The sequence below is a fragment of the Papio anubis genome, chromosome 1, assembly GCF_008728515.1.
Source record: "Papio anubis isolate 15944 chromosome 1, Panubis1.0, whole genome shotgun sequence".
Lineage (NCBI taxonomy): Eukaryota > Metazoa > Chordata > Mammalia > Primates > Cercopithecidae > Papio > Papio anubis.
In genome coordinates, this window is record NC_044976.1 from 189409712 (window position 1) to 189434498 (window position 24787).

A 24787-nucleotide genomic window follows, 5' to 3' on the forward strand; every position below is an offset into this window, starting at 1 on the left:
AAAACCACAGTGAGAAAACTATTGACTGAAGTCTTCTCTTTCCTTTGATCCACTTGCTGGCCCATCACTACATGGTGTGTCTTGACCCATTCCTGTTGCCCTGGGAGGCGTGGGGAATAGAAAGAGGAAGAATAGAAAGTGAGGAGTTTCTGAGGTGTGCTCCTAGGATGACCTCTGCCAGATTGTTCTGCAAGTAGCTTCATCCTGTGAGAGACATACAGCACTTAGGTGAGGCATCATTGGGGGTTTGAGGGCTAAAAACTATTAACAAAGTTGGATTCTTTTGATAAATATTTAAAATACACTTCATTTTTATAGGGCGTTCTAAAAAGAATCAACTCAGTATCACAATGTTGTGGGTTGGTATGTCAAAGTATGTGTTTGAATAACTAGATTCATTCATTCAACAACAAACATCTATTGTGAGGCTACCAAGTAAAGGGTGCTGTGATGGGGGTCATACCGATGAATAAGGCAAAGTTTCTGGAAGGAAGTCTGTAAGGAAGACAAAAGAAGAATACAAATTTATTCATTTACCCATTCATTAGGTACTGGAGACATTTAAATAAATAAGACATAGTTTGTGACCTCAAGCTGCTCACCATCCAAGAAGTATGATGGTGTTGAAGGTGCTACAACAGAAATGTATCAAGGCCCCAATGAAGCTGAAAAGGGTCATTGAGCTTAACTGGGGGTGGGGCAGAGAGGGAAGGGTCTGAGAAGGGTGAAAAAAACAGGCAATGCTTGGGTAGGTATTTATGGAGTGAACAAGGATGGTGAGGGTGTTACAAGCCCAGGAAACACTATGCAACAACCTGGAAGAATAACCTAGCCAATCAGCTTCAGGTAAGTGAATGTAGGTTGGACTGGACAGGTTGTCTGGTTGGAGGATGAATGGAGTGAGAAGAGAGACTAGAGAGGAAGTGTCTGTGTGTACTGACTCCTCTGCTTTGGGCTGATTCAACTTTCTACCATGTCTTCCAGATTCCCCTGCGGGTGGTATCCCCTGAAGCTCCAGGTCCTCCCTCCATCCCTCACATCTCTGAGGTATGAGAATGAGGTACATTTCTGAAACTGCAATTAAGGTAGGACACACTAGATATCACACAAGAGGCAGTAATACCTCTGTGCCTTCAGAAAACAGAGAGACCACTTCTGATTGGAGAAATCAGGGAAGACTTCCTAGAAGTGGAATTTGCACTCAGTCTGAAGGGATGAGGAAGACCCGGACAGAGGGAGGCAGATATGAGAGAATCCTTGGGCAGGTTTGTTTTTAGTAGAGTTATAAGTTCTTCACTGAAATTATTTACTTCACCTTTTTCTAGACTTCTCGTTTCTGCTAAGACTACTACTAGACCATACAGGAATTGCAATCTCAGAGCTCATTGCAAATCAAGCAACAGATATTATTTGCAAGATCTCCAAAGTACATTTCAAGATCTTGCTAGGTTAAAGACAACTGTAAATGTGACTACAAAGTCCCATAACATAATGACTGTCATCTCTTAGAATCTGAGGCATGAAATGCTTATATATTGTCCCACCTGGCCTTGATAACTGCTCATTTAAGACATAGTGTAGGTGTTACATCCTCAGAAAACCTTTCTCCTGGAGCTGCTACCATTTCTCACCCTCCTAACTTCAGTTGGTGCCTGCCTCTTTGATTGCATCATAAACTCGGTCTAGCTTTCTTTGTATTTGCACTATTCTTCTTGTTTTTTTTTTTTTTTTTTTTTAGACGGAGTCTCGCTCTGTCGCCCAGGCTGGAGTGCAGTGGCCGGATCTCAGCTCACTGCAAGCTCCGCCTCCCGGGTTCACGCCATTCTCCGGCCTCAGCCTCCCGAGTATCTGGGACTACAGGCGCCCGCCATCTCGCCCGGCTAGTTTTTGTATTTCTTAGTAGAGACGGGGTTTCACCGTGTTAGCCAGGATGGTCTCGATCTCCTGACCTCGTGATCCGCCCGCCTCGGCCTCCCAAAGTGCTGGGATTACAGGCTATTCTTCTTGTTTTTAAATGTGTTTGTTTCCTCCACTGGGTTGAGAGTTATTATATTTAAGAGCAAGAATCATGTTTTACACATCTTTGTACTCCTAGAACCTATGATAGAACCTGGCACATAGCAAGTATTCAACAAACATTGGGCGAATGAATGAGTCATTGTAAGCAATTTAAATTATGAGATCTAAATGTAGATACAATCAACACACACACATATATATATATAAAACAAAAAGTGCATATGTAAATGGATATCACTATTATAACACTGTCTTCGGGGAAATGTTACAGAACATTAGTGTTGTAGTGCAACAAATTCATTCTATGTAATACACTGGGGAAGAACACTGGCTAGATGCCCAAAGAGCTCTGTTCCAGTCTTGGCTCATAAACAACTTGGGTGACTTTTGTCAATCATATAAACTCTCCAGGTCTCCCTTCCCCTACTGATAATCGTCTTTGTGGCCAAAAAGACAGAGGCAGATGCTCTAATCCTGTCCCTTTACACTTTACATGTAAAGATAAAAAGCAATCTTTGATCTGTGCCATACTCTACCTCAGACTGGCTATCAGCTGAAGCCTGGCTTCCAAGAAGGGATGCTCCATTTCTATCTGGAGAAGGCATGAGGGCATTGAAGGGTCACGGAAGGCAGCTGTGACAGGCTACTTTAAAGGTGATGCGAACGTTTAAGACTCCATGTCCTGCAGGCCTCATTTCCTCCATTCTGTCTTGCTTTCTTTCCCAGCCCTGAAACCCAGGTCTTTGGTCTTCTTCTTCTGTTGCATTCCCTTCTCACTCTTGGTTTCCTTATGACCAGCTCAGCAGCAATAACAGGAATGGAGAGGGAATTGTCCAGGTTCACAGCACAAGGCCCTGGTTTTATCAGGTCTAGAGCCAGAGGCACTGGAATCTTAATGGGGCCCTCATTTCCCAAGCAGCTGTCCTCTGGATAGCAGATGGCAGTTGTGACAGGAGAGTGACAGCAACCTATGTGTAGCCTGGCCAAGGTATGATGCAGATTTCAGCCAGTCCCCAGAAGCCAAAACACATTTGACAATTGGAAACATCCTCATATCTGAGGACAATGTCTGCTGCGGTGTCTAAGGGCTGGCTCATGGCCCAAGGCTGTGGCCTTCTTGAACCCTTGGTAAAGAAACAGAGAAACATATTGCTCTCCATCTCCCTCTCCCTCCACTCTCCTTTCTCTCTTTCACTCTCTTTCTCTCTCTCTCTTACACAGCTGTTCACATAAAAACCAAAAAAGCTTGTGATTAAAACAGGCTTCACAAGCACCCTGTGAAGAGTACTGACACATTTGCCTCTGTCCTTTCCTTCAACACCTCTATTTCTTTTCTCCTTCCCACTTTTAACTTAACTGAGAGAGACCTCATAGAACACTTGGTTCAAATCTTTCAATTTACCCAGTGAGAAAGCTGTGGCCCAGAAAGGTTAAGAGATTTGTTCAATACTACATCTATTGAACTTCAGTCGGCTAGAAAGTTTTTGGATAAAAAGGATTATCTTTCCTCAGGAGAATAGTAAACTCTTAGAATCCATATAAAGGTGGTTCACGCCTGTAATCCCAGCACTTTCGGAGGCAGAGGAAGGCGGATCACAGGATCAGGAGTTCGAGACTAGCCTGATCAACATGGTGAAACCCCGTCTCTACTAAAAATACAAAAATTAGCCAGGCGTGGTGGCATGCGCCTATAATTCCAGCTACTCAGGAGGCTGAGGCAGGAGAATCACTTGAACCTGGGAGGTGGAGGTTGCAGTGCCATAGAACTCTAGCCTGGGTGACAGAGCAAGACTCCATCTCAAAAAAAAAAGAATCCATATAAAGGCAGAATTATTTCTACCATGTAGAATCCCAAAAGTAGTGCTCAGAGAACTAATTTCAATATTCAAAAAACTTTATGATATTACACATGTTCCTTCTATCTGAAAATGTCAGCCATTTTAAAGAATAAAGCTGAATATACCTTCAAAAATGCTCTTAATGTTCACTAGGAAAAAACTCCGAAATGTATACAAAATAATAGACAGCCATGTCCCTACATTCAGACTTATTAAATTTGATTTTTATTACCATCACTATTTTAGGTCAATAGCATTTAATATTCTCTTTAAAAATTGTATTTGTAGTTATTTGCACTAGATCAACATAAGCAATATAAATATGAAAATGACTTGGGAGTAAATGAGCTAGTTTCCTTGGTAGTTATGAGCTTTGAAAATTTAGTCAAGGCCGGGCGCGGTGGCTCAAGCCTGTAATCCCAGCACTTTGGGAGGCCGAGACGGGCGGATCACGAGGTCAGGAGATCGAGACCATCCTGGCTAACACGGTGAAACCCCGTCTCTACTAAAAATACAAGAAAATTAGCCGGGCGAGGTGGCGGGCGCCTGTAGTCCCAGCTACTCAGGAGGCTGAGGCAGGAGAATGGCGTGAACCCGGGGGGGCGGAGCTTGCAGTGAGCCGAGATCGTGCCACTGCACTCCAGCCTGGGGCACAGAGCAAGACTCCGTCTCAAAAAAAAAAAAAAGAAAAAAAAAAAAAAAAGAAAATTTAGTCAATGTGAGAGAAATAATAAAAAGAGAGTTCTTAGTGGTGAGACAATAGAAAGTCAACATCCTATACATCATCCCCAGCTATGCCTCTGCTACTGCACGATCTTTTTAGCCAGGGCTTTTTGCCACAGGTCTGCTAAAAGCAGAATAATAACGTTCTTATCTTCACTCTGACTCATTAGACTGGAACAACAAACCCAGATCAAAGTGAGTAGAGAGAGACTGGGGGCAGGAATTGAGAGGGTGGAGTGGCATTTTATAATCTATTAGTAACTGAGGAGTTCTAGCTAATTTACACCCAGTACCAGCAAGTGGGCAAAGGGGTTTGAAAGTCTCCAGCTGCAGTTTTCCAGGTCACCCCCACACACCTGCTGTTCCTTTGCCTTGGATCCCCGAGTCAGTCACCTCTTGACCCAGTCACCCAACTATCATGATGCACCTTTCTGTTTCTCGGCATCTTGAGGAGTCATGAGTGGATGCCTGGAAATGGCAGGTGAAAGCAATGACTAACGACGAAGCTTCTCCACAGTAGATGTTTAAATGAGGAAATGTTTAGGCTTCATTTGTCTTCACTAAAAATCTTTCTTCTTTGATAGACCTGCCTCTCCTTTTGTTTTGTGTTTTTTGTCCCTCATCTCTGTGGGTGTGTTTCTCTCTTGCTTTCTGCTCCCTCTCCCTGTTATTGTGTCTCTGAGCCTGTTTCCCCTTTGTCTATTCACTAGGAAATACTGCTCCAGGCACACGTGCACCTGCCTCAGCCACGGGGCTGCTTCTGGGCAGGGGAGGAGTAAGCGGGTGTTTAAAGTTCTGCTCTTTGACCTGTGATGGTGAAGAGGAAGGCAGCCAGGTGGCAGGACCTTTGCACCTCTGCACAGGGTCCAGGGCCTCCAGTTGGCCTCTGGATTGCCAGCAGCTTCTTGGCAGGTCCCTGATTTAGAGGGTGAAGGAAGAGATCGTGTCCATAGTACATTCTACTCCCTTGAAACACAACAGTTTCTTTCCAGAAGGAGCAGCTGCTGGCTGAATCCATGTTTACCTCATGGCACATACGTGCAGGCCTTCATACACGCAGTAGACTCTGGGAGCCAGATTCAAATTTGAGGACGTCTGTGTGACAGGAAAGAATATGACTGGAGGTACCTGCCCGGTGCCCCAACAGAGCAAGGATCCCGGGTTCCTTACTTGTGTTTCAATCTGCAGGGGTGACTCTTTCTCATGTGCAAATCAGTGGAGGGTCAGCGTGCACCAGGATGAGTGACGATGAGGTTGAGGGGCCTGTGTTCTCACTCGATAAGAGCAACCTATCTGGGACTTCTCACGGGTCAGCCAGGAAACTGACCTCCCAGGCACCCTTTGGGTTATGCAGCTGGAAGCTGTTGCTCTTAACTGTCATCTAGTGGCTAACCATGAATATTGCAACCACAAAAACCGCTATACCCTGCTGGAGAACGGCCTCTCACTCCCACTGGTGGTTAGGATTGGCTTTCCTTCCCCATTCTCCACCCCAGCCAGGCTGGGACTTGGTGTCCTAGCGCCTAGGTTGCCACAGTACAGAGACCCAGAACAAACCTGAGATGAGGAGGCGTTCAGCGGCAGGTGAGACCTGTCTAAATAGGAAGCTCACAGCGACTTGATGACTGAAAGGCTTCTTGCTGGTTCTGCAGCAATTGCTAAGTCTGTCCTGCCTCCCTGCTCATCCCCCACCTCCACCCAGTGCATGTCATGGTGGTCATGTTACCTACTTGCCTGCCCAAGGTGTTAGGGGGACTAAGAGATGACTCTTAAGCAAAGCTTGGACCCTGACACTCCGGTGTTGAAAACCTTCAATGTATCCTCTCTGCTTTTGTCTGTTGGGTCCTGTATGCATTAGCTGGGCCCAGCTGTGTCCTTGTTTCCCTTTCATGTATGCTCATAATTCCTTGATATACTTCAGGCATTTCCTCCTGCACACTCAGTCTCCACCTCTTTGCTGATAATCTTCTCCTCTTTCCAGTTCTTCCTCCACCCCTGGCTCTTCCCTCCACTTGAAAACAGTATCTTCTAGATCCAATGCAGATGCCACTTCCTCTTGAATCATTCCCTCACTCCCACTCTACTTGCCCAACCTGGGGGTAACCTTTGTTCCCACCTTCTCTCACAAGTGCTGTGCCCCATCTCTGAGATGCATTCTCAGTTGTGTCCCCGTCCTGTCTGCTCACTCATCTGCATAGCTGTGGCTGACTTACTCATCTCTGATGTATTAAAGCAAATACAAAGTCCTCTGTAAACATTTATTGACTGACACCAGGGCTCCTAATAATTGTGGCTCACATTCACTGAGCTCCTGCTCTGGGTGGGGCACCGTGTCAAGTGCCTTAGGACGCTGCTTCAGGCACTGCCTATGACAGCCCTGTGAGGAATGTGCAATTTTTCAGGTGAAAAAAACTGCTTATCTCACCATATGTTTTCTTTCTTTCTCCACCTCAGGAAGGTGCTGACTGCCCGAGCCCTGTAGCCTGTGTGCTTGCTCCACAGTGACACTGAGGGTCACTTGGCAGCCGGTCACGGTGGAGGGGAAATGAGGAGTTTTTAATGTAAAATTCCACAGGTGTCAGGAGTTGCAGGTGGGAGACATAAGCATTCCTTTGGGGGAGGCATTAGAGACTCCTGATTGGTTCCAGTCACAAGCTGATAGGCATTCCCTGGAAGTCTTGGGGCAGATTCCTCCATACTCATTTTAGTTTCCTGTTCTGTTGATTCTAACCTTATGCCTGTATTCTTAGTTCTAGTGAACTGGGGCCCTTAGGCACTTGAGACATAGTGAGGGGGGTGGGGCCATTCACTTCATTTAACAAATATTTATTGAACACTGATGGTGCACCAAGCGCAGGGCTGTGCTACGGAGATGAGACATGTATTCATATTCTATGTCATTCTAGAACTGCTGTTGTTTTCAATAAAAATTTTTGAATACCTTAGATAAAACATCTGGAACTTGAAACAAAACTGGCAAATTCATATTCCTCTTGGACGAAGTCAGAAAAGTCGCAGAGGAAGGAGGATATCTAAGTAATTAAAACAAGAGAAAGTTAGAACCACAGTCCCCCATTTGAAGAGCCAGGCCCTTGGTTGTTTCTGAGAGAATACAAGGGACACCACAGGGAGTTGCCTTCCACTCCAGTTCTGGAGGACTCAGGCCATTGAAGAGCTCCCAAAAGATGGATTTGCCCTCCTATGTCACTTTGGCTTTTCTGTCCCTTTTGTTTTGCACTAACCAATTTTGGATTGTCAGTGTACAAACAAGGCAGGATAAAGATTGTTCACAACAGTAGACGTGTAATGAGCAAAATGAATCCCAGGTTTTCTCTTTGAAAGGGTCTGCACTCAAGTTTTCGATGTCTCACCTGTGCCTGTCCCCTTTCATACCTGGGCTGACTTCTTGGAGTTTGTGTCCTTGTACCCTGAAACAATCCACCTGTTTCCTCCCACAGAACGTCTTCTCCCCCCACCCATTCTTTTCCTTTGCAACATTTTTTCTTTCTAGTTATCAGTTGAAGCAGTGATGTTGCAAGAACACCAGTTCTTTTTACAGGGTGACCTGCCTGTGCTCTGTCTCACTTGGTACTGTGGTTCATTTCATTACAGTGTACGAGGCCAAGACCTGCAGGGGCCTCATAATCATAAACTGTTTGTGTGTGTGGCACCATTCATGCCCCTGGCATCCAAGAAGTAGAAACTCAGAATGCTGGCAGTTTTGCCGGGAACACATCTCCTCTTTAATGAGGAAAGATTTCATTGTCCATTGTTCATTTAAAACAAAGGCATGTGGAAGGGGTTTGATGTTCATGAGGCATTTCTTGTTTCATTTCTCCCCACACTTCCCTGGACCCTGTGAGACCAGAGACGGTGGGTCTGACATCAGTGCCCTCAGGGTCTTTGTCTTTGATATGGGAATAGACTGTCTTGGACTTGTCACCCAAATGCTGATGAGGAGAGACCAGGAGGCCAGCTTAGAACTCCTTCAGCACACTATAATCTTATACAAACAGGACCTTAGTGTGACTTGAAGGGCTTTGGAGACTGACGATGAGGGTGGCTTCGAAATTGTCAGGCCAACCTGAGAGAGTCCTTGAAGGAAGTGGGTCAGTACAGGCACTTCTTATTACAGCCCAGCCGCACCTCCTCCAACCGCGCAGGTGTGTTTCCATTGCACACAGCTGGAATTACTCTGAGCATATTTGGCTAAATGTTCCTTGATCTTTTTCAGACTGTTCTGCATTAGAACTCTTTGCTCAAGGGTATGTAACGCTTAAGGCACATTGAGAACTTTCTCCCAAAGTCTCAGTAAGGGGCTTTGCCAAAAATAAACAGCTTGGAACCCAGAGCTTTGTCCCACATGAGGAGCTTTTAATCCTTAAGATCTGTTGATACTTAAACCATCCTTTCAAAAGACTTTACATTCCTGTCTTGTCCTCCTGAGAGTTCAGGGCACCTCAGAGGTGCTGTTCGGTCACCTTTGTTGTAAGGTAGGTGTATTACATTTTTCTAAACAAGAATTGAGATTGCTACCCCAATCCTCCCAGAATAGCGATGAGTAGAGCTTCACTGCCTGCCTAAGGTAATTTCTTCTTGTGCCTAGCCTAGGTTTGGCTGGCTGGAGGAAAAACTACCCACTCCCTTTCCAGTTGGCTGTCAACAGACTGTCTGCTCTGACCCTCCAGGACCTGGCTGTGAAATTGAACAGGTGCTGCGGAAGGCCAGTTGTATTCTGGGCCTACCCTTCTCCCTGATCTTCACCCTCTGCCAAAGGCTTATATACTTAGAGACCAAGGGAGCTGGGGGCAAGAGAGCCATGCACAAGGATACTTTGCTCTTGGCTGCTGGGACAGGTCTAATGGACATGGGGGTAGTATGGGATGGTGGGATATTACCCTATTAGATCAAACACTAGCAATTTCACATAAAACATCCAGATTTCTAGTACTATTAGAAGACCCAGTGGATCTGGCCTCTGGACTCACATGCCTGCAGGTAACACTGCTGGGGTGCGGGTGGGCTGAAGTGGGGAGGTGATTTCCATTCACTGCAGTCCTGTTTGGCCAGCTGTACTCATTATGCCCCTCATCTCACTGTCATGGGCCTGTGAGTTTGTGTCCCACCCTCAATTAAAATATGCTAGACTATCCTTACTCATGCTGATCCATGTAGCATTAACAACTCTTAATAAGCCCTCTATCACTTAGTGCTTTTGTTTCTTAAATAGGCCTTTGAGTTTATTGAACCTCTGATAATCTGCTTTAGACATATTCAAAATTATGTAAAAGCAACACAACTGAATAATGAGCACTTGAAAGCACTTGTGAATTTTGTTCTGAAAATACATAAAACTGTACCTATTTACTGAGAATGTGATTTTTTTTTTTAAGTAGAGTAGACAAAGTAAGGGTACGTGTTACTAAAGTGGGGATGTGGAGATAGTGATGGGAATTCGCTCACGAAGTCATTTATCCATGGGAGGAGGGTACATGGTAGTTATCAACAAGAGGAGAAACTCTTTTCGGGGAGTCTGGCTTTTCTAACAAGCTGTTTCACATGCCAAGGAGTGGATCCTTTTTTGTCTGTCATGTACCTTTGGAATGGCCTCTATGCCTGCCTTTTCTTTGCCCTCCTTCTGGTTTCTTTCATTCACCCCAACACTGCTTCACACCTACCCTTCTGTCCATGTCCCCTTTCCAGAGTGGGGTTTATCACTACACTTAGGAACCATTTCATCAAAAATGGAGAAGGAACATGGTAACCCAATAATTTCAAGAGACAGCTGAAATGCTCCCTAGACATGTAATTCCTGCAATTTTGAAAAATAGATGTATGTGTCACATAGTAGTCTGTCTGGAAGGAATAGGACTAACAAGATTGTAGGAGGGTACCTCAAAGTTACACACAGAGTTACTACTCTATAAAGATGGGAACTTACTGTTCTAGATTTTGATGGTAAAAATGTGAAAATTTCAGACTATAGCAGTGGAGAAAAGGTGGGGTGAGAAAGAGGATGGAAGTGTTTTGAGAAACAGTGTCTAGCGACAAAATTATCTTATACTGTTGAGTGGTAGAGGGAAATAATTTGAGATCTCATCTCCTCTAGCCAGGTCTATCCTCAGTGATCATTTTTGTCTGAGAAACCCGGAATATTTCTATTTTTAAAGCACTTGACTTGAGTTTCTCAATGGATCAAATGCGCCCTCTGATAATTGTATAATTATCATCCCTTAAGAAGAAATCATCTTCTGTGAGATGTTTCGTAAATCTTTTTCCCTAAGTGGCTGAGAGGTTACCTTCTGGGGAGGCTGAGCACTAGTGGCTTGTTTACGAGGCTGGCCTCACTAAGCCAAGGAATCTTGTCAAATTTTGCAACAGAAGCCTAGAGGGAAATAGAGAACATTTTACAGAATGTATCACACTTAAACATTGCTATCATTACGATGGCCAAAGTCAGCTAATAGCAGCCATATAGTGAACACTTTACAAAACATTTTTATATTTTATATTTGACTCTTTGACCATCCTATACAGTAGCCAAGTGCAAATAATGTCATCTCCATTTTACTAATGAAGAAATCCAAGGTCAGGTAGTGTGATTTGCCTTGAGTCACTGAGCTAGTAAATGGGTCATGTTTTCTGACTTTTGTATCCACTGTATCCCGTGTTTTACTACATCCCTTTGTTTATTATTTCCTTCGTTTATACATCCTTTAATATTTCTATGAACTCAGTTTAATTAGCAATCTTCTCCTTTCCTCTTTTAGGAGTTAAAGAGGAAAGAACCAAGCTTTGAATCTATGGACAACTGGATATTGATCTCTGTTCATCTACTTCCCAGATGCCTGTCCTTGGACAAATTCAACTTATCTGAGCCTTAGATTTGTCCTCTTTGAGGGGGAAGATGATATAATCAGTGTAAAGGTCAATGTACCAAAAAAGAGAGTTTCATGAGAGCAGCAATTTTTGTCTGTTTCATTCACGGCTGTATCATGAGCACCCCCAAGGAGGGCTTGTTACCTGCAGGCATTCAGTCAGTATCTGTGGAATGAACGCATGGATGCAAGGGAAGTCCCAGCTGAGGGCCTGACTTAATAAAAGGAGCGCAACAAAAGCGGCCATTATCTCTCACCCACTGGCCCAGCCTCTTTCCTTGTCCTCTCCTGCCTTACCCAGCCCTTCAGATGGCACATCCCATCTTTCAATAGGGGATTGCTGGAGATTTGCCTTCCTAGGCTCAGGGCATTCGGGTTTGGGCCAGTCTCCAGGAGAGGAGCCCGGAGGTCCTCTGAGCAGCCAGGAGGGGGCAGTAGCCACGTCGCGATGGTTCCGGCTGGGGAAGGGTGCTCTCGCTGAGGAGATTGAGGCAGACCCGGAAGTGCTCCGCCACAGTCGCAGCCCCTGCGCCCCGGAGCGGGAAAAAGGCTGGGTGCCGCCGTCCCCCAGCTGCGCATCCCTAGGAACTCTCGGGCAGGTGGGTTCCGTGTAACCGTCAGTGTTTCCGGGGCTCCTTCTCCTCTGCTGTCTCTCGCAGGCTCAAGGCTGAGTGAGGGGTGGCGGCTGGAGTGGGAGGCCCGGAGAGTGAAGGCGCACCCCTGGGGTCACCCTACCCTACCCTACCCTGTCCCCTCCCAGCCCCACTCTGCGGGCGGGCGCTGCCCTTTTGGGCGTCGCGAACCCTCCAGCCTCGGCGGCGGCCTTAAGATTCCCGGGCTGGGATCCCTGCTGCAGAGAGCGGGGTAACGGTGTCCGGCCTGCCAAGCAACACTTGTCGTGGTCTTCATGGAAGAAATAAAGTCGGGCAGTATGAAATTTTTTTTCCTCAAATTTGCCAGATGCCTGTGGTGTTTCTGACTCTTAGTTTTCTCATTGTGAAAAAGGGATGATTACCTTTCTCGATCCTCACAAGAGTTTCCTTGTTTTGAGTAGACTGATAGCTCTTTAAAGGATGCTAAGCTCAGCTAATGGAAGAAGAGTCTAGTTTCTTTGAGTCTTTGATTTTGGCTAAACAAACTGTAGAGCTCATACCTTTCTGTATGGTGCAGCTTACTATTGTCTTTGGATTGGTAATTTAAAAAATATAACATGCCTTTGAGAACCAATAAAAGCTATGGATATTATCCGTATAAATTCACACAAATCCGGATATAAGCATGCAATGTGATACACCGAAGGGGTATGTGAACCACTGAGTTAAGAACTGGTTTAGAGGGAGATACAATGTCAGACACAGGCTTTGGGATAAGACTTTGGTTTGAATCCTGGCTCTGCTCTGTTACCTTAGGGCAAAGTTACTTAAGCATCTTGAATCTCAGCTTTTTTACCAAAGCAGGACTAATACTAACTTGCAAGGTTGTGAGGATTAAGTGAAAGAAGATACATAAGGCATTCAGCACATAGTAGGCACTCAATAAATGATAGCTAACAGATGTCTATTATTATTCAAGGAATTATAATTTTCAAGTCTGAAATGCAGTTTTAATGTCCCAAATTAATAAGGTGACTACCACATACATTTTGCTCAGACTTTTAGTAAACTGAGTTGATTTGACTTTAACTCAGTACTACTCTTGACCTTTCACAACTTTCGTAGGTTCACAGTCTCTCTTTTTCTAGGAACTTGGCTGTGTTGTCCTGCCTCAGAGACAAATTCATCTGTTGTAGGCCTAGCCTGGGTTGCTGCCTTTGAAAACAAGGAAAGGTTGATAGAACATCAACCACAGCATGGAATTTCCAGGGAGGTCTCATTTCAAAACTTCATAAAGAACAAGAACCACCTGGACTTCTGTGAGGGCGATGATTAAACTGGCCTGAGTTTCAATGAAAGGATAATGTGTGCCCAACCTGTAACTAGCACCAAGGAGGTCAAGTGGCAGAAGGTCTTGTATGAGCGACAGCCCTTTCCTGATAACTATGTGGACCGGCGATTCCTGGAAGAGCTCCGGAAAAACATCCATGCTCGGAAATACCAATATTGGGCTGTGGTATTTGAGTCCAGTGTAGTGATCCAGCAGCTGTGCAGTGTTTGTGTTTTTGTGGTTATCTGGTGGTATATGGATGAGGGTCTTCTGGCCCCCCATTGGCTTTTTGGGACTGGCCTGGCTTCTTCACTGATTGGGTATGTTTTGTTTGATCTCATTGATGGAGGTGAAGGGCGGAAGAAGAGTGGGCAGACCCGATGGGCTGACCTGAAGAGTGCCCTAGTCTTCATTACTTTCACTTATGGGTTTTCACCAGTGCTGAAAACCCTTACAGAGTCTGTCAGCACTGACACCATCTATGCCATGTCAGTCTTCATGCTGTTAGGCCACCTCATCTTTTTTGACTATGGTGCCAATGCTGCCATTGTGTCCAGCACACTATCCTTGAACATGGCCATCTTTGCTTCTGTATGCTTGGCTTCACGTCTTCCCCGGTCCCTGCATGCCTTCATCATGGTGACGTTTGCCATTCAGATTTTTGCCCTATGGCCCATGTTACAGAAGAAACTAAAGGCATGTACTCCCCGGAGCTATGTGGGGGTCACACTGCTCTTTGCATTTTCAGCCTTAGGAGGCCTACTGTCCATCAGTGCTGTGGGAGCCATACTCTTTGCCCTTCTGCTGATGTCTATCTCATGTCTCTGTCCATTCTACCTCATTCGCTTGCAGCTTTTTAAAGAAAACATTCATGGGCCTTGGGATGAAGCTGAAATCAAGGAAGACTTGTCCAGGTTCCTCAGTTAAATTAGGACATCCATTACGTTATTAAGGCAAGCTGATAGACTAGCCTTCTAACTAGTATAGAACTTAAAGAGAGAGTTCCATTCTGGAAGCAGCATGTCATTGTGGTAAGAGAACAGAGATCAAAACAAAAAAGATGAACCAAAGGCTTGGGTGGTGCGGGTTCTTATCCTTTCCGTTATTTTGTGGATGAAAATACTTTCTGGGACCCTCTTGAATTACATGCTGTAACATATGAAGTGATGTGGTTTCTATTAAAAAAATAACACATTCATCAAGTTGTCTCATGATTTTTACATAAACAGTAGGCAGAGGGGCATGAAGAGTGAAGAGTGTGTGTGCGTGTGTGTGTGTGTGTGTAAAGTCACTTCTCTCTACCCTTTTCAATGTGCTAATGCTGTTTTATTTATCTGGGGCTCAAATCCTAGAACACAAGGTGCTGTGTTCAGTTTTGTTGCCCAATATCACAGAATTGGTTACCTAACCTTGACTCAGTTTCTACCTTGTTGTTAGGGAAGCATATACACAACTAATTACAAAGCAGAGTGTGATGTGTCATAATAAGCAGAATGCTAGGGGGAATTCAGAAGCTGGAGATAAATTTCAGCTGGAATAATTAGGAAATACTTATGAGAGGCAGTGACATTTGAGCTTCGTCTTGGAGGATAGGGAGACTTAAGTAGGCAAAAGATGGTTTTAGGGCAATGTGTTGAAGGCCTTTAGAGGCCAGGTCAGTAACGGAAGCAAGTGAAACTGGCATGCTTTGTGTGACTGATGGCAACTGTGAACAAATGGAGATGTCCAATGGAGACACCTGCTACAGTGCTCCAACTGATAGTTTCTATTCACAGTTTGTGCCTAGCATCAGACCCTTAGAATTCCAGATAGGATTCTAAAAGAAGTCCCAGTAACTGTATATCTGATTTTTAATATGAAATCTGACTTGTAAATTCTGTCTCAAGTTTAAATTAATCAGGCTAAAAACACGTTTGCAGCAACATAAGATTACTACTGTACCACATCTGTCCTTAGCATGGGCACGATGATGGGACAATATTTGATGGCACTTCAGAGTTATGGGGAGTTTTGGGAGGGGATATTGGGAAAAAGTCAGAATGGGAGGTTGAGTAGCAATTCGAGGGCTGTGAATTTGGGCTCTATACTGTAGGTAATGGGGAGCAATCCATTTTGTCTAAAGAGGAAATAAATCATCACATCTTAGGCCACAACTGTTCTATGTCTCAGTTTTCATCTGTAAGGTGGGAATAAAAGTATCTACCTCTAGAATTGTGGTAAATGGGATATATGCAAAGTGCTTTGAAGAATGCCTGACACGAAGCACTATGTATTAGCATCAGCACTATGTAATAGCTAGTACTAATGTATTAGGTGTTGTTTAAGTTGACATGTAAGAAAACCTAAAGAGAGCAGAGACAAGGTGCCAAATGCAGCAGGCACCTCCCAGGATAGCTGGTTATTCCTGTGGTAATTCATTTGCGGCAAGTTTCTGTACTGTCCTTTTATCACTAGGAATTAACTTCAAATCAGAAATTTTGTCAAGGGAGTGGTATTACTAAAAAATAATATTTTTATTTATTTGAACATAAATTTCTCAAGAATGTCTGGGACATGACTTTGAACTAGTGTCTTCAGCGCTTCTCATGTCACATTCTTTTTCAGAGTTTTATTTGGGCAGATGAATATTGTGTTTTGTGATAAAAATTGGTGGTTTTCCGCAAGGTCAATTGGACTGCTTTCTATATTCAAGGACACTAGCCAGTGAGGAGAAAAGGGTTTCAGGGACTAACCTCTGGAGCCCAAAGCATCTGTCCACTGCCTGCTCCTGGTTTGGCCTCATGTCTCAATAGAGGCATGCCTCATAATTATTCTATAGTCCACATCAGGAACAGGGCTAGGTGTTGGTGGTTGAAGATAGTAAAGAGTTCTATGAAATTGTAGTTTTTGTTTATATGTATTAATACATGTGTATTATTTGAGTGCATTTGTGATTGTTAACTTTAGAGAACTCAAGTAGCAACCGTGCATATTGGTGACCAGAAAGTTTCTCAAACTTTCAAGCATAGTTCCTTAGTGGGATGACAATATGGCTGCACTAACATTTTCAGCTTTTCCCTGTCACACTGTATAGTATTTGGAGACACTGAGTCCCTTACCTTACACAATGTGGTGGTTGTAGAAATTCATTGTGAAGGTGGTGGGAGATGGAGAGTTGTGGGATAGATGCAAGGATGAAGGGTGAGGCAGTAGACTTAATTTGGACAGAAAAGTGGTAGCTGTGGGGAGAAGGTTCTTACACCTAGAATGAACAGTATGTGCCAGAGTGCACAGGACCTGATGCATCCTGGCAGTGGATAATAGCACAGGACAAATGGGCTGTAGTGAGGGACTGAAATCTGAGAGTGCTGAATACTTTGCATTATTGTATCCTGTAGTCGGTGGCAAGTTAAGGGGATTTTGAAAAGAGATGTTATAAAACCAGATAGATAAATCATATATAAGTGTGTATATACAGACATGTACACACACACACACAAAGTGTGTATATACAGACATGCACACACACACAAAGTGTGTATATACAGACGTACACACACACACAAAGTGTGTATATACAGACATGTACACACACACACAAAGTGTGTATATACAGACGTACACACACACAAAGTGTGTATACCATTCACATACATGTATACCAATATCTATCTATATACAGGCATACCTTGGAGATACTGAAGTTTGGTTCCAGACCACTACAATAAAGCTAATATTACAATAAAACAAGTCACATGAATTTTTTGGTTTTCCAGTATGTATAAAATTTATGCTTACATTGTATTAAAGTCTATAAAATGTGCAATCTCCTTATGTCTAAAAAATATGCATACCCTAATTTAAAAATGCTTTTTTGCTAAAAATGCTAACAATCATCTGAGCCTTCTGTGAATCAGAATCTTTTTGCTGGTGAGGGTCTTGCCTTGATATTGATGACTGCTGACATAAGGATGCTAGGTGCTGAAGGCTGGGGTGGCTGTGGCAATTTCTTAAGACAATAATGAAGTTTGCTGCTTCTTTCGACTCTTCCTTTCAAGAAAGATTTCTCTGTAGCACATGATGCTGTTTGATAGCATTTTACTCACAGTAGAACATTTTTTAAAATTGGGTCAACCCTCTCACACCCTGCCACTGCTATATAACAATTTCATGTAATATTCTAAAAACATTGTTATTTCTACAAAAACAATGTTCACAGCATCTTCATCAGAAGTAGATTTCATTTTGGGAAACAGTTTTCTTGCTACTTGTAGTAATCAGATTCTCATCTCTTCAGTTCTATCATACGATTACAGCAATTCAGTCACATCTTTACATATCACTTCTAGTTCTCTTGCTATTTCCACCACATCTGCAGTTACTTGCTCCGCTGAAGTCTTGAGCCTCTCAAAGTAATTCATGAGGGTTGGAATCAACATCTTCCAAACTCCTGTTAATGTTGATATTTTGACTTCCTCTCACAAGTTACAAATGTTCTTAATGGCAATGCCTAGATCCATCAGAGGAATCACTATGGCAGCTATAGCCTTACAAAATGTATTTCTTAAATAATAAGACTTGAAAGTCAGAATTACTCTTTGATCCATGGGCTTCAGAATGTATGTTGTGTTAGCAGGCATGGAAACAAATTTTAAATGAACAGTAATATTTTGAAAGGAATCTTTTTTTCTGAGCAGTAGGCTCGACACTGGGCTTAAAATACTCAGTATACCATGCTGTAAACAGACGTGCTGCTATCCATGTTTTGTTGTTTTACTTATAGAGCACGAGCAGAGTAGATTTAACATAATTTTCACGGTCCCTGGGATTTTCAGAATGGTAAATGAGCATTGATATCAAGTCACCAACTGCATTAGCCCCTAACAGCAGAGTCAACCTGTCCTTTGAAGCCAGATATTGACTTCTATTTATCTATGAAAGTCCTAGATGACACCTTCTAATAGAAGGCTCTTTTATCTACATTGAATATCTGTTGTTGAGTGTAGCTACCTTTGTCAATGTTTTTTTTTTTTTTAGTAGAAATAAATTGTTTTTGTTTCATTTTATTATATTATTATACTTTAAGTTCTAGGGTACATGTGCAGAATGCGCAGGTTTGTTGCACAGGTATACATGTGCCATGTTGGTTTGCTGCAACCATCAACTCGTCATTTGCATTAAGTATTTATCCTAATGCTATCTCTCCCCCAGCCCCCACCCCCCGACAGGTCCCAGTGTGTGATGTTCCCTGCCCTGTGTCCAAGTGTTCTCATTGTTCAGTTCCCACCTATGAGTGAGAACATGCGGTGTTTGGTTTTCTGTCTTTGTGATAACTTCCTGAGAATGATAGTTTCCAACTTCATCCACGTCCCTGCAAAGGACATGAACTCATCCTTTTTTATGGCTGCATGGTATTCTGTGGTGTATATGTACCACGTTTTCTTAATCCAGTCTATCATTGATGGTCATTCGGATTGGTTCCAAGTCTTTGCTATTGTGAATGGTGCTGCAATAAACATACGTGTGCATGTGTCTTTATAGTAGCATGATTTATAATCCTTTAGGTATATACCCAGTAATGGGATCGCTGGGTCAAGTGATATTTCTAGCTCTAAATCCTTGAGGAATTGCCACACCGTCTTCCACAATGGTTGAACTAATTTACACTCCCACCAACAGTGTAAAAGCGTTCTTATTTCTCCACATCCTCTCCAGCATGTTGTTTCCTGACTTTTTAATGATTGCCATTCTAACTGGTGTGAGATGGTATCTCATTGTGGTTTTGATTTGCACTTCTCTGATGATCAGTGATGATGAGCATTTTTTCATGTGCCTGTTGGCTGCACAAATGTCATCTTCTGAGAAGTGTCTGTTCGTATCCTTTGCCCACTTTTTGATGGGGTTGTTTGTTTGTTTTCTTGTAAATTTGTTTACGTTCTTTGTAGATTCTAGATATTAGCCCTCTGTCAGATGGGTAGATTGCAAAAATGTTCTCCCATTCTGTAGGTTGCCTGTTCACTATGATGGTAGTTTCTTTTGCCATGCAGAAGCGCTTAAGTTTAATTAGATCCCATTTGTCTATTTTGGCTTTTGTTGCCATTGCTTTTGGTGTTTTAGTCATGAAGTCCTTGCCCATGCCTGTGTCCTGAATGGTATTGCCTAGGTTTTCTTCTAGGGTTCTTATGGTTTTAGGTCTAATGTTTACGTTTTTAATCCATCTTGAATTAATTTTTGTATAAAGCGTAAGGAAGGGATCCAGTTTCAGCTTTCTACATATGGCTAGCCAGTTTTCCCAGCACCATTTATTAAATAGGGAATCCTTTCCCCATTGCTTGTTTTGGTCTGGTTTGTCAAAGATCATATGGTTGTAGATGTGTGGTGTTATTTCTGAGGCCTCTGTTCTATTCCATTGGTCTATATCTCTGTTTTGGTACCAGTACCATGCTGTTTTGGTTACTGTAGCCTTGTAGTATAGTTTGAAGTCAGGTAACGTGATGCCTCCAGCTTTGTTCTTTTGGCTTAGGATTGTCTTGGCAATGCGGGCTCTTTATTGGTTCCATATGAACTTTAAAGTGTTTTTTTCCAATTCTGTGAAGAAAGTCATTGGTAGCTTGATGGGGATGGCATTGAATCTATAAATTACCTTGGGCAGTATGGCCATTTTCATGATACTGATTCTTCCTATCCATGAACATGGAATGTTCTTCCATTTGTTTGTGTCCTATTTTGTTGAGCAGTGGTTTGTAGTTCTCCTTGAAGAGGTCTTTCACATCCCTTGTAAGTTGGATTCCTATGTGTTTTATTCTCTCTGTAGCAATTGTGAATGGGAGTTCACTCATGATTTGGCTCTCTGTTTGTCTGTTATTGGTGTATAGGAAGGCTTGTGATTTTTGCACACTGATTTTGTATCCTGAGACTTTGCTGAAGTTGCTTATCAGCTTAAGGAGATTTTGGGCTGAGACAATGGGGTTTTCTAAATATACAATCATGCCATCTGCAAACAGGGACAATTTTACTTTCCCTTTTCCTTTTCCCAATTGAATACCCTTTATTTTTTTGTCCTGTCTGATTGCCCTAGCCAGAACTTCCAACACTATGTTGAATAGGAGTGGTGAGAGAGGGCATCCTTGTCTTGTGCCAGTTTTCAATGGGAATGCTTCCGGTTTCTTCCCATTCAGTATGATATTGGTTGTGGGTTTATCATAATTAGCTCTTATTATTTTGAGATACGTTCCATCAACACTTAGTTAATTGAGAGGTTTTAGCATGAAGGGCTGTTGAATTTTGTCAAAGACGTTTTCTGCATTTATTGAGCTAACGATGTGGTTTTTGTCATTGGTTCTGTTTATGTGATGGATTACGTTTATTGATTTGTGTATGTTGAACCAGCCTTGCATCTGGGGAATGAAGCCGACTTGATCATGGTGGATAAGCTTTTTTATATGCAGCTGGATTTGGTTTGCCAGTATTTTATTGAGGATTTTTGCATCGATGTTCATCAGGGATATTGGCCTAAAATTCTCTTTTTTGTGTGTGTCTCTGCCAGGCTTTGGTATCAGGATGATGCTGGCCTCATAAAATGAGTTAGGGAGGATTCCCTCTGTTTTTATTGATTGGAATACTTTCAGAAGCAATGGAACCAGCTCCTCTTTGTACCTCTGTAGAATTCGGCTATGAATCTGTCTGGTCCTGGACTTTTTTTGGTTGGTAAGCTATTAATTATTGCCTCAATTTCAGAGCCTGTTATTGGTCTATTCAGAGATTCAGCTTCTTCCTGGTTTAGTCTTGGGATGGTGTATGTGTCCAGGAATTTATCCATTTCTTCTGGATTTTCTAGTTTATTTGCATAGAGGTATAGAGGTGTTTAGTATTCTCTGATGGTAGTTTCTATTTCTGTGGGATTGATGGTGATATCCCCTGTATTATTTTTTATTGTGTCTATTTGATTCTTCTCGCTTTTCTTCTTTATTAGTCCTGCCAGTGGTCTATCAATTTTGTTGATCTCTTCAAAAAACTAGCTCCTGGATTCATTGATTTTTTGAAGGGGTTTTTCTGTGTCTCTATCTCCTTCAATTCTGCTCTGATCTTAGTTATTTCCTGCCTTCTGCTAGCTTTTGAATTTGTTTGCTCTTGCTTCTCTAGTTCTTTTAATTGTGATGTTAGGGTGTTGATTTTAGATCTTTCCTGCTTTACTTGTGGGCATTTAGTGCTATAAATTTCTCTCCACACACTGCTTTAAATGTGTCCCAGAGATTCTAGTACGTTGTGTCTTTGTTCTCACTGGTTTCAAAGAACATCTTTACGTCTGCCTTCATTTTGTTATTTACCCAGTAGTCATTCAGGAGCAGGTTGTTCAGTTTCCATGTAGTTGTGTGGCTTTAAGTGAGTTTCTTAATCCTGAGTTCTAATTTGATTGCACTGTGGTCTAAGAGACAGTTTGTTGTGATTTCTGTTTTTTACATTTGCTGAGGAGTGCTTTATTTCCAACTATGTGGTCAATTTTAGAATAAGTGCGATGTGGTGCTGAGAAGAATGTATACTCTGTTGATTTGAGGTGGAGAGTTCTGTAGATGTTTATTAGGTCTGCTTGGTGCAGAGCTGAGTTCAATCCTGGATATCCTTGTTAATTTTTTGTCTCATTGATCTGTCCATTATTGACAGTGGGTTGTTAAAGTCTCCCATTATTACTGTGTGGGAGTCTAAGTCTCTTTGTAGGTCTGTAGGGACTTGCTTTATGAATTTGGGTGCTCCTGTATAGAGTGCATATATATTTAGGATAGTTAGCTCTTCTTGTTGAATTGATCCCTTTACCATTATGTAATGGCCTTCTTTGTCTCTTTTGATCTTTGTTGATTTAAAGTCTGTTTTATCAGAGACTAGGATTGCAACTCCAGCTTTTTTTTTTTCTTTCCATTTGCTTGGTAGATCTTCCTCCATCCTTTTCTTCTGAGCCTATGTGTGTCTCTGCACATGAGATGGGTCTCCTGAATACAGCACATTGATGAGTTTTGACTCTTTATCCAATTTGCCAGCCTGTGTCTTTTAGTTGCAGCATTTAGACCATTTACGTTTAAGGTTAATATTGTTATGTGTGAATTTGATGCTGTCATTGTGATGTTAGCTGGATATTTTGCCCATTAGTTGATGCAGTTTCTTCCTAGCATCGATGGTCTTTACAATTTGGCATGTTTTTGCAGTGACTGGTACCGGTTGTTCCTTTCCATGTTTAGTGCATCCTTCAGCAGCTCTTGTAACACTGGTGGTGATTAAATCTGTCAGCATTTGCTTGTCTGTAAAGGATTTTATTTCTCCTTCACTTATGAATCTTAGTTTGGCTGGATATGAAATTCTGAGTTGAAAATTCTTTTCTTTAAGAATGTTGAATATTGACCCCCACTCTCTTCTGGCTTGTAGGGTTTCTACTGAGAGATCTGCTGTTAGTCTGATGCACTTCCCTTTGTGGGTAACCCAACCTTTCTGTCTGGCTGCCCTTAACATTTTTTCCTTCATTTCAACATTGGTGAATCTGACAATTATGTGTCTTGGGGTTGCTCTTCTCAAAGAGTATCTTTGTGGTGTTCTTTGTATTTCCTGAATTTGAATGTTGGCCTGCCTTGCTAGGTTGGGGAAGTTCTCCTGGATAATATCCTGAAGAGTGTTTTCCAACTTGGTTCCATTCTCCCCATCACTTTCAGTTATACCAGTCAAACACAGATTTGGTCTTTTCACATAGCCCCATATTTCTTGGAGGCTTTGTTCATTTCTTTTTACTCTTTTTTCTCTAAACTTGTCTTCTTGCTTTATTTCATTAATTTGATGTTCAGTCACTGATACCCTTTCTTCCACTTGATCGAATTGGCTATTGAAGCTTGTGCATACATCATGTAGTTCTCGTGCCATGGTTTTCAGCTCCAGCAGGTCATTTAAGGTCTTCTCTACACTGTTTATTCTAGTTAGCCACTCCTGTAACCTCTTTTCAAGGTTTTTAGCTTCCTTGCGATTGGTTAGAACATGCTTCTTTAGCTTGGAGAAGTTTGTTATTACCGACCTTCTGAAGCCTACTTCTGTCAACTCATCAAAGTCATTCTCTTCATCTTTGTTCCATTGCTGGCAAGGAGCTGCAATCCTTTGGAGGAGTAGAGGTGCTCTGGTTTTTAGAATTTTCAGCTTATCTGCTCTGGTTCCTCCCCATCTTTGTGGTTTTATTTACCTTTGGTGTTTGATGTTGGTGAACTACAGATGGGGTTTTGGTGTAGATGTCCTTTAGTTGATGTTGATGCTATTCCTTTTTGTTAGTTAGTTTTCCTTCTAACAGTTAGGTCCCTCAGCTGCAGGTCTATTAGAGTTTGCTGGAGGTCCACTCCAGACCCTGTTTGCTTGGGTATCACCAGTGGAGGCTGCAGAACAGCAAATACTGAAGAACAGTAAATATTGCTGCCTGATCCTTCCTCTGAAATCTTTGTCCCAGAGATGCACCCACCTGTATGAGGTGTCTCCCAGTTAGGCTACACAGGGGTCAGGGACCCACTTGAGGAGGCAGTCTGTCCATTCTCAGAGCTCAAATGCTGTGCTGGAAGAACCACTACTCTCTTCAGAGCTGTCAGACAGGAACGATTAAGCTTGCAGAAGTTGTCTGCTGGCTTTTGTTCAGCTATGTCCTGCCCACAGAGGTGGAGTCTACAGAGGCAGTAGGCCTTGCTGCACTGCAGTGTCCTCCACCCTGTTTGAGCTTTCCGGTTGCTTTGTTTACCTACTCAAGCCTCAGCAATGGCGGACGCCCCTCCCCGAGCCAGGCTGCTGCCTCACAGTTCAATCTCAGACTGCTGCGCTAGCAGTGAGCAAGGCTCCTTGGGCGTGGGACCCACCAAGCCAGGCACGGGAAAGAATCTCCTTGTCTGCCAGTTACTAAGACCTTGGGAAAAGCACAGTACTTGGGGCAGGAGTGTCCTGTTTTTCCAGGTATAGTCTGTCATGATTTCCCTTGGCTAGGAAAGGGAAATTCCCAAACTTCTCGTGCTTCCCGGGTGAGGCGATGCCCTGCCCTGCTTCGACTCGCCCTGCATGGGCTGTACCCACTGTACAACCAGGCCCAGTGAGATGAACCAGATACCTCAGTTGGAAATGCAGAAATCTCCTGTCTTCTGCATCGATCCCTCTGGGAGCTGCAGACTGGAGCTATTCCTATTTGGCCATCTTGGAATGGAAGCCTGCATCAATGTTCTTAGCTAGATCTTCTGGATAATTTGCAGCTTCTATATCAGTACCTGCTGCTTCAGTTTGCACTTTTATGTTACAGAGATGGCTGCTTTCCTTAAACCTCATGAATCAACCTCTCTTAGTTTCAAACTTTTCTTCTGCAACTTCCTCTCCTCCCTCAGCCTTTGTTAAATTGAGGAGAGTTAGGGCCTTGTTGTGGATTATGTGTTG

General features: G+C 42.9%; 2 protein-coding genes across 4 annotated transcripts in view; one reads left to right on the forward strand and one right to left on the reverse strand.

Annotated features, from left to right (window-relative positions):
• C1H1orf105 (chromosome 1 C1orf105 homolog) overlaps window positions 1-24787 on the reverse strand; it is a 51014-nt gene that overhangs the window by 13414 nt on the left and 12813 nt on the right. The window contains exons 1-3 of one of the 2 annotated variants that reach the window (XM_009194174.2): window positions 11756-11836; window positions 10880-10965; window positions 7522-7612 (exon numbers count right to left, since the gene is read on the reverse strand). In XM_009194174.2, coding sequence (XP_009192438.2) covers window positions 7522-7612; window positions 10880-10965; window positions 11756-11776 — 198 coding nt within the window. In that variant the 5' untranslated portion in view covers window positions 11777-11836. Of the gene's footprint in view, window positions 1-7521; window positions 7613-10879; window positions 10966-11755; window positions 11837-24787 lie in introns of those variants that run through there. The other variant, XM_003893569.5, reaches the window with a different exon arrangement.
• On the forward strand, window positions 11945-14579 carry PIGC (phosphatidylinositol glycan anchor biosynthesis class C). Of its 2 annotated transcripts, none has more exons than XM_009194188.4 (2): window positions 11945-12057; window positions 13200-14579. In XM_009194188.4, exon 2 carries the CDS (start codon window positions 13415-13417, stop codon window positions 14306-14308), a length of 894 nt encoding a protein of 297 aa, XP_009192452.1. In that variant the 5' UTR covers window positions 11945-12057; window positions 13200-13414; the 3' UTR covers window positions 14309-14579. The 2 variants fall into 2 exon arrangements, with proteins under 2 accessions (XP_009192452.1, XP_009192459.1); XM_009194195.4 differs by lacking the exon at window positions 11945-12057 and adding an exon at window positions 12088-12387.

Coding starts and splice junctions, on each gene's coding strand:
- PIGC (XM_009194188.4), top strand. CDS start 13,415: ATGTGTGCCCAACCTGTAACTAGCACCAAGGAGGTCAAGTGGCAGAAG.